The sequence below is a fragment of the Priapulus caudatus genome, unplaced genomic scaffold (assembly GCF_000485595.1).
Source record: "Priapulus caudatus unplaced genomic scaffold, Priapulus_caudatus-5.0.1 Scaffold216, whole genome shotgun sequence".
In the NCBI taxonomy this organism is placed as follows: Eukaryota; Metazoa; Priapulida; class Priapulimorpha; order Priapulimorphida; family Priapulidae; genus Priapulus; species Priapulus caudatus.
Genome location: NW_014577277.1, coordinates 38,578 through 48,446, shown reverse-complemented (window position 1 = coordinate 48,446; position 9,869 = coordinate 38,578). Strand labels below are relative to the sequence as shown.

At 39.3% G+C, this 9,869-nt stretch overlaps 1 protein-coding gene across 1 annotated transcript in view; it reads right to left on the bottom strand.

The window, feature by feature from the left end:
- Window positions 1–9,869, bottom strand: part of LOC106807452 (thymidine phosphorylase-like) — a 36,258-nt gene that overhangs the window by 7,989 nt on the left and 18,400 nt on the right. Inside the window, exons 3-5 of the mRNA XM_014809779.1 lie at window positions 8,803–8,973; window positions 8,391–8,515; window positions 7,859–7,977 (exon numbers count right to left, since the gene is read on the bottom strand). Of these exons, the coding sequence (XP_014665265.1) occupies window positions 7,859–7,977; window positions 8,391–8,515; window positions 8,803–8,973 (415 nt within the window). The remainder of the gene's footprint in view (window positions 1–7,858; window positions 7,978–8,390; window positions 8,516–8,802; window positions 8,974–9,869) is intronic.

Sequence of the window (9,869 nt, the reverse complement as noted above, 5' to 3'; positions counted from 1 at the left end):
AGACTCTGATTTATAGCTGTGCACATTACGCCTACAATACAAATATGTTTACACATAGCAGCTGCACGCGCATCGGTTTAGTTGGTTGATTCATTCATTGAGCTCTTTGCATTTGAATTCTGATTTGATAGTCTCGCAATGACATTGCATTTATAGAAATCGAAACTGAGAGCTTACCAGATTGCATATCAAAAACCGATCATATGTACAACTGAAAGACGAAATAGCCGCGCCTATAGGATAAGTAACCGCAAATAACCACACACACAGCCATCACACATCACTACGTAAACCATGAAACGCATGCAGCACAACACACACAGAACACACCACCACACACACCACGCGACTACCGTACAGCACAGACCTAACACTTCATAATTTCATAAATTAATAATAATAATAATAATAATAAATAATAAAGTTAACATACAATTATATGAATTCTACAATCTACAATTGTAAATCAATCGATCGTCGTGCACCAGCGCAACGGTCACGTTCAGGGATGTGCGATGATGGTACACTCACGTGCGCTGAACCAGTGACTGTGGAGGAAGCGGATTCTGCATCTCCACTGCCCTCCCAAAACACAATACGTTTGCGGACGCGGCCAGAGATGACTGGTGGAGATATGTCAGATGCGAAGTCGGATTGCCCATGGGTAATCTAGTAAAATCGACCTGCCAAGTATCATTCGTATTATCACATCATTTAGTATCTTACTACTAGACTAACTGCACAAAAATTAACTATTCTTCACTGCATACCACTACTAATTGCCTACAAAACACAAAATAAATAGCAAAAACACACACACTACTCAAACACACACACCACACACACAACTACACACCACACACAAAAAAATATAAAATTTATAAAAAAATATTACGACACAAAAACCTACCATATATTTAATCACGCGATAATAACCATCATGTTCTGATTGGCTGAGAATTTTCATATTCGCAGTGGCTATAAAATACATTATAAATCGCGATAAAAGGAATTAGGATTTTGGCGGTAATGGCGCTTCACATAGTTGATATGTGTAGAGTGGGTAGAGAGGGGCGGTAAAGAGGGGCTCTATAATAGCAAAAACAGCACTTGCCTGCGAGAATGGCGCGTGCAAAGTGTACATCTAAATAATAAAAGATGTCATCACCAAATACAATGAAACAAACATAACTTTCGATTGCCTATGACGTATGATAACCCTCACTCCATTGAGTTGCAGAAATCACAAGTATCTTCCAGGAGTCAGGCGAAGAATTTTCGCTCAACCCGAATCTGCTGAGTTTAATCACATCTGAACATTGCAAGGTTGCCAAGCTATATAATTCAATAATTATATTGGAAAGTGAGCCAGTTTACACCACCATAACATCGCATGACGTAAGGCTGCGCCAAATTATAAATTAAAGTTGATTTTGTGCACTTAGCCACGCAGAGCACTTTCAAGTGAAGACTCATTAACAGTGTGCCTAATAACAGGAGATGCTACTAACAGTAGGATGTCTAATAACCACTTGCCTATTAGAAAATAATATAGATTAAGGAACCGGTAAATACCTATTCTAATTTACAAAACATATTACCATTGCAAATTGAAACTGATAGGCAACTGTAACCATCCACATATACCGACAAAATAGACAAAAACAAAGTTTAGCTATCCTTTGTTAACATTATCAAACAAAATTGCAAATTTGTTAACCTTCACTACTATGAGGGTCAAATAAGTGACGCACGACTCACCTCTTCATACGCCATAAGTTTAAGCAGAAACAAAAGTAGCATTCATAGGAGTCCTTTACATAAAGACATAAAAAATGGTCAAGATCCAACAGTCGCCTGAAAAATTTTGATTAATATTTTTAAATACGCTAAAATAATAAAATAGAAAGATCCGCTCAGAACAATGTCCTAATTTAAGAAACATCAATAAAAAAATAACTATAGACCCTGTGCCGCCATTAACATAGACTTATGAAAATCATGTGACCAATTCTAAACAATTTCGAGCTCAACAACCAAGTGATTCGGCGTTATCTTTACATAACGCATGAAATAGCTATACACAAAGCGATAGACTATAAGTACCACGAGATCAGATATCGAATCCTCGTTATAGATATGTAAAGAATAACAAACAATTTCTAGCATGAATTCACTTAACCCTAATAAACTTAACGTTAAAAGGGAATGATTCCACCTATCTATTATTATACAACATCTTATGACATATTGTGAATCATTTGACCCCACAGCTTTCGAAAATCCCAACTCGTTTTATCGGATTACCATGTAATCACCACACGTCCTGAGAATATCAGTGACGTAACGTCGAGCTCGATCTTATGAATTATGTGCCAGAAACTGTATGATCGGACGTAACAAACGGTCAGGAACGCTGTTAACCGCCCGAATCATATGCGATTCTAACAAGCTGCATCTAGACATATTAAGTGAGTCTAATAAATAAACAACTGTTGCAATAAAATAATCTGCACATAGTTGTCTTGCCTAATTGGCTAATGAGCAATTGGTTCAATATCGGCCTGAGAGTGTAATTGCCAGCAATATTGAGTTTTGCCAATAATTGTACCAATATCGCCATATAATTTGGGGAGACCAAAATATTGAGCGCTATGTGTATCTTGCCCCCAATTGTTGATTATGCACCAAATATGGAGAACCTATATATCAGCTAAAATGTCTTGCTGGATATCTATTTTAGAGTAACCCTTGCATGTGCCAATAATGATGTTCGGTATAAATATATCACTAACTGATTTCATTAATATCAGGCACGTATCACGAGTAACTCAATTTATAAATCCCAAATGAGAGTAGTCCACCTCCACTCTAACTGAGATGTCTAACTGTCCTATGAAAACCAGTGAAGTTCCTAAATTATGTACGTTGAACAAACAACAATGAATAATAAGAGAAAGATCACGAGTTGAGTAAAAATTAACAAACAATAAGATGTAACTCCTAGGGAGCATTTGTAACCTACACGAAAAAATAGCGATAAAGGTATGATTGAGAGTTCATATGAAAGAGTCAATTACGATGTTATATGCGAATCACCATATTTAAGCGTTAGGATATGGGAAATAATGTGGAAGATAGATGCATGTAAAGCTTATTAACACGACGCGTCTCATCCAAGAGGTAATTAAGAATCTATAAAGTCCAGATGAATTTAAAATTCAGATCGGTTAGGACCTGAAAAATCCTTACAGCGTAGGTTGGGATCAACAAAAAACGAATCCTCTTATCATGATAAACATTAACATATAGAAAAAAATGAAGCTATACCGATCACGAGCAAGAGGACCATCCGAGCTAGCGTCGCGTATAATTATATGATTGACTGAAATAATTTAGGTGAATGTCGGCATTCTCGAGCATGCACAACTCTTATCAATCGTACTTATCTGCAGCCTCTACACAAGTAAAATCGAGAGTAACATCAATTATAAGAGCTATCGCTACAAGATAATTATAATAGATCTAGTGATATTATATCTCATTGAGCCGTATTTCCGTGCTCAGTCGATGTAATATGAGGCAACGAGAGGTAATTAAGGCTGAGACTATATTAAAGACAATCGGGAAACTCACAAGATTAAATAATAAAAATATTAGGGCAATATCTTTATTATACAAAAATATAGCTAGATTTACTGATGCTGGATATTACAAAGGTCACGACATTATGTGATAGAATGAACTCCAACCGGCAGTCTGATATATAGGTCAAAAGCAATCCTACATAAACAACATACACTGAATACTCATATTCATTACAAGGTCATAAACAACATGAATTGCTTGCATTACCAAACATACTGACAAAAACATTCTGTCGAAATGATATAAAGTCCCAGATTTTTTGTCCTGACAACTTTTCTAAGTATCAATTTAACTCAACTTCTGTCCGACCGGATGTTACATTATAAAACCACAGCTTATGGTAAAGAGCGATCCACCTGTTTATATAGGTTTCTAGTTCCGAAGTTTATAAAAAAACAATCAATATCTATGATCTGATCGACCGAAGAAATCCAAATTTGAACACAAGAAATCATATACGTTGTATTATGTAAAAAAAGATACGAATATCAGACATAAAATCCACATCTGTTATTTTCCTATTTAGCTTATTACCAAATATAACTGCACCGACAAGATACTGCGACAGTACTGGTCGTTAATTATTCTCTGATGGTCAGCACTAACGAAATACTTTAATCACTTCAAGATGGATCCATCGACAAAAAAGCCTAATTTGGGAATCTATGTTCATTAGTATTGTTTAAGCATAGCGAGAGCCGTATTTACGAACCCATGTACTATTGCATTGGCCATCATACCTAATCAGAATCAAGAGTAAAATTATTGGGACGCCAAATGTGACGATCAGGCTGAATTTCGAGTGATAAGAAAAATCAAATCATTCACTACAAAATGATATCGAATTACGAAAAATCAACTACTGACGAAAGATTTCGATACGAAAAATCAACACTTACTGCAGATGATTTCGTTACGAAATCAACCACAGCATTGCGCGGCACACGGAGCGAAGTGTTTGACCACTGATTATGATTTACAGGTTAAGAATTTCATTAGATTTAGTTAAACGTGAAATCAAGGAAACAAAAGTGATTATCGAGCAGAAAAATTAACTACTTAGCGATGATTACGTTAGCGAATCAGCTAACTGCGAGTGATTTCATCTAACTAAATGCTGTAACAATAAAACACTGGCGGCGCCGGCCGACGCAAAAGTTTCGCATAAGATTTATTTCGTAATTCTAACAAATGTGATATATTCGTATACAAAAATACAAAAACTAACATTAATTAGCGAGGATGATATGTATATACGAAATATCAGACAGATACTAAGCAAGTGAATTTCGTTAACGAATCAGCTACTGCAAAATGATTTCGTATTACATATATTCTAAGCAACCGAAAATTGAGATGATTTCGTTACGAACTCATGCTAGACATATAATAACTTGAGCTCGCGCCGAGCGACGCTGCTCAAGAATTCCGCATGACTTGAATTTTCGAGAGTCTAAGTATATTCTTATCGATTATCTTAGACGAGAATCAAGTCTACAAAAGTTGAAATTTTCGTTTATACAATCAAGTCTACAAAAGATGATTTCACTATAACGAGAAATTGCAAATACACGAGTAGATTTTCGTTACGAAAATCAGACTACTAGCGATCCGATGAGTATATTCGCATACGAAGAGTCATGCTAACAATCTGTGACGACCACGTATCCACACCGCTACAGTGTCGCTAGACTTGATTTGTTAGCAAAAATCATTTGATATTTGCGATAACGAATACAAGAATCCTACAAAAGTGATTTACGTTACAGAAATCAACTAACGTAGCGAGTGATTAACAGTTACGAACTTCAAGAACTACTGCGATCAGAGTGATATTATCGTTAACGAACTCAAATGATTTTAATAAGCCAGAAATCTAATTGGGGATATAATACAAAAAGAAAGACAGGTTATGCATACATGCGATAAATTAAAACAGACATCCCAGGAATTAGCTAACTCGATCTGAATTAGACAGAAATAAAAAATAGACACCCATTATGCACAATTATCCATTTTTGGAAATAAAATAAATTCTGTAGACGATTTTACAGTATATTTCACCGGTCATAAACGATCCGTTACTCGTGCATAAATTATGATAAGAGTTATAATAGACTAAGTTCGCGGCTCAATACGACTGCCAAAATGCCTAGAGATTAAGGCTAACAGCCGTGACGTCTATAAACTAGGGCCGTGAAGATATTCAATAAAATGTACTTTCAAACATCGAGTTCCCACGTCTGTCCATATGATGACGTAGTACACGTTCCTACCAGTCAAGCCATAGCATCTCGCGCGGGAGTGGGGCAAGTCCTATTTTTATCCTCTCAATCACAAGGTCGGAGCATTCACCTACTGTTATGACGCCATGTGTGGGTAAAAAGCATGGGGGTACGTCGGGACCCCTGCGTCCGTGCGTGCCGGTACCCTGCTAAGTTCGTCACGTGCGTGTACCGCGTGTGTAAAACGTCCGCGTTACATCTTGCGTAGTAACCCGCGGCCTGTACGCACCTTCGCTTGGTACTGCCCGCGACTGTACCCCCCGGCGCGTACCTGCGTGTACACTGCGTGTACGTGCGTGTATCTGAGTGTACCTGGTGTTATCTGCGTGTACGTGCGTGTACACGCGTGAACGTGCTTGTACCCGCGTGTACCCTGGCCGTGTACGCTGCGTGTACGTGCGTGTGAGCCCCCGCGCCGCCACACGTCCGGGTGCGTGCCTCACTGGCGCGGTCATGCGTGTAACGGCGTGTACGTCCCGCGAGTGGTTATCGGCCCGCAGTGTATCTCCGTGTGCGTCGTTGCCAATTAAAACCTTCACGCTAGTACGAGCTTGCGGGTGTTGAAGTTCCCGCCGGTACGTGCCTACCGGAAATCGTCGCCGCGCGACGTGCGAACTACAAGCGCTGCGTGTATGCCTGCGCGTACTGGTGTTAGCACGCTTGCGTTTTACGTGCGTGTTAAACGTGCGTGTTAGTGCGTGTATCTACCCGTTTTTGCATACCTCCCCGTGTTACACGTGCTGCTCGCGTGGCGTGCTACCGCCGTGCACTGCGTGCACGGTGCGTGTCACCCGCGTGTTAACGTCGTCGCTATCTGCGTGTACGTCGCTGTACCCGCGTGCACGTACCGTCGTGTAACGCCCGCGCGTAGGCGTGTCACCACGTGCACCAGTGCGTGTACCCCGAGTGCTACGTGCTGTACCCGCGTGTAGTGCGTGTATCGCCGTGTACGTGGCGTACACCGATCGCCGTCGCGCCAAGTGTAGCATGATTTCTAACGAAATCACTCGCAAGGTCCAGCTTGATATTCGTAACGTCAATCAATTTGCATTAGGCGATTTTCGTAAGAAATCATTTGGTCATTACTGATTTCGTAAAAGCGAAATCACATCCGCAGATAGTTGTTTCGTGAATCGAACATCCATCTCGCATAGTTGATTTCGTAACGACAATCACTTGAGTAGACTTGATTTCGTTAAGCATTATTTCGTAAACGAAACTCACATCGCAGGAGCATGATTTCGTAAAAAATCACTCGCACAGTAGTAATTTTCGTAACAGAAATTCACTTTTGTAGACTTGATTTCGTCACGAAACAATCGATTCTGTCAACGAAATCAAGTGTAGCAGAATTTCGTAACGAAATCATACGCAAGTAAGCCTGGAGTTCTCGTAACGAAATCACTTCGCAGCTTAGCTGATTGCGTACCCGAAATCACGTCGCAATCAGTTGATTTCGCTACGAAATCACTTTGTAGACTTTGATTTCGTACCGAAATCCACCTGTTCGAACTAGACTTTGATTTCTCGAGTTATTGATTTCGTAACGAAATCACTTTGTAGACTTGATTTCGTAACGAAATCACTTTGTAGACTTGATTTCGTTACGAAATCAATGATTTCGTAACGAAATCAGTTATGCAACACTTGGCGCCCCATATAAAACAACCAACAAGTGCTAGCGATAAATAACGCCATCTCGTAAGAGTGAACACGGGTCATGAAGTCAGAATATTTCTTGTAAACATGTTCCTTGTTTCACGTAAGTACCGAACGAAATTAATTATGGTTATATCAGGAGTGGCATAATAGAGATGATAGATAGGATCTCTATATTATGACACTCCTGATAATATATATATTATGACACTTCTGGTTATATTATAAGTATAAAACGTTTTCACGTCGATTATTCGTGTAAGTACCATCGTCTCGGCTAACGAACGAGCGTCGGCTTCCTTCTCCATGAATGCTCCCCGGCCATATTTAACATCCAGTACTAAAGCTGTCAGGTTTTCAGCGGCCTTCTTTGATACTATAGAGGCTGCGAATACACAAATAATCGTCTACCCCTCATGCACTATATAGTGTTCAATTGTGTATACCGCTGGTAGGCCTATGGCAGCAAGTCCAAGATGGTATAATATAGTTATACTTACGACGTAGGAACGCGGCTAGAAAAACTCACCACCGCTTTTTTTCGTTCTAGATTGAGGTATAAACTTTATAAATAAGGTATTGAGGGTTGTTATTATGTATATTTGTTTCATTCGTATTTGACTGAACCTGTCAGTGACCACACGCGTTGGAATAACTTTCTTGTTTTCTCGGCTGGGCATACTTTCCTTCTAGAATGTTTTATAAACACAACAATAGAAAAGATAAGCAATTCGCAAAGATAATGCAGCCGTGTAACACGTAAATGAGGTCTTCGTCATCTTAATCGAGTTAAATTACACGCAATAAGAGGCAGACTGTCCACAGTTGATGATACATCTCGCATCGCGTAAAGAACACGATCGGCTGGCACTATGTCCTTGGTCTGGCCGACGATACAACAGCCGACATTTGCCAATATGTTCCTGCAACAGCAACGATTGAATGCAACCAATAATAACAATTATAACCTCGCCTAAAATACGCGGCACAGGTTTTTTAAGCGATTCGAAAACGTCTGTCAGTAAATATTATATAATGTATATAATTTATATATATGTAATTATAATATTATATTATATATATATAAATTATATATATATATATATATATATAATATATACATATACATAAAGGCCTTAATTGTGTGTATGTCCTCAATTGTATGGTGGGTATCATGAAACTTCGCCGTTCATACAAACGACAGGCGCACCTGATTTGGTCAGCGGTGATGGACGAACAAAAACCAGGAATGGACTCAAGCTTGTCCAGCGTGCCACCCGTATGGCCAAGACCTCGACCCGAAATCATTGGTACTTTTACGCCACATGCTGCAAGTGCTGGTGCCAGGGCTAAGCTCACTTTGTCACCGACTCCACCGGTACTATAACGGAATAAAGTATACATCTTATAATACAATATATATATATTATACATATTCTCAAGGTTATACGTACTTATTATCTACTGCTGCCGCTGCTGCTGCTGCTGCTGCTGCTGCCGCCGCTGCTGCCGCCGCCGCCGCCGCCGCCGCCGCCACCGCCACCACTACCACTACCACTACGGCACTACCACTACCACTACCACTACCACTACCACTACTACTACTACTACTACTACTACTACTACTACTACTACTATATACTACTATATACTACTACTACTACTACTACTACTACTACTACTACCACTACCACTACCACTGCCACTGCCACTGCCACTGCCACTGCTACTGCTACTGCTACTACTACTACTACTACTACTACTACTACTACTACTACTACTACTACTACCACTACTACTACTACTACTAAGATATATTCATACTACTATGATACTACGATAAGTAAAGTTATTCGTTACATTCTCTTTACAACATTTCTCCCGATTGTAGTATCTGCCTGACGATAGAAATTCTACTCACATGCATTTCCTCTCGTGATAGTTATTCGGGCCAAATGGCAAACAAGAAGCATGGTCACATTTGTAAATGTGTCGACAGCCATCTTGGAATATGGCTAAATATAATATTAATCGCCATAAAACCAGTTTCACCGCATAGCCCACTAAAATAGTGGGTACAAACACTACTTGTCCTCCTCTTCATTTCTTTGGTTTTAAGATTATTGTAAAAATGTGTGATTTCGAATAATGTTATTGGTGGCCAATCTTGCAATATGCGGCTCTACACAACGGCTAACAATTACACATTGGGTCGTGCAATTTATAAGCAGAGATCCAACCATTCAGATTAGCGGCACCATAATCCACTATATATAT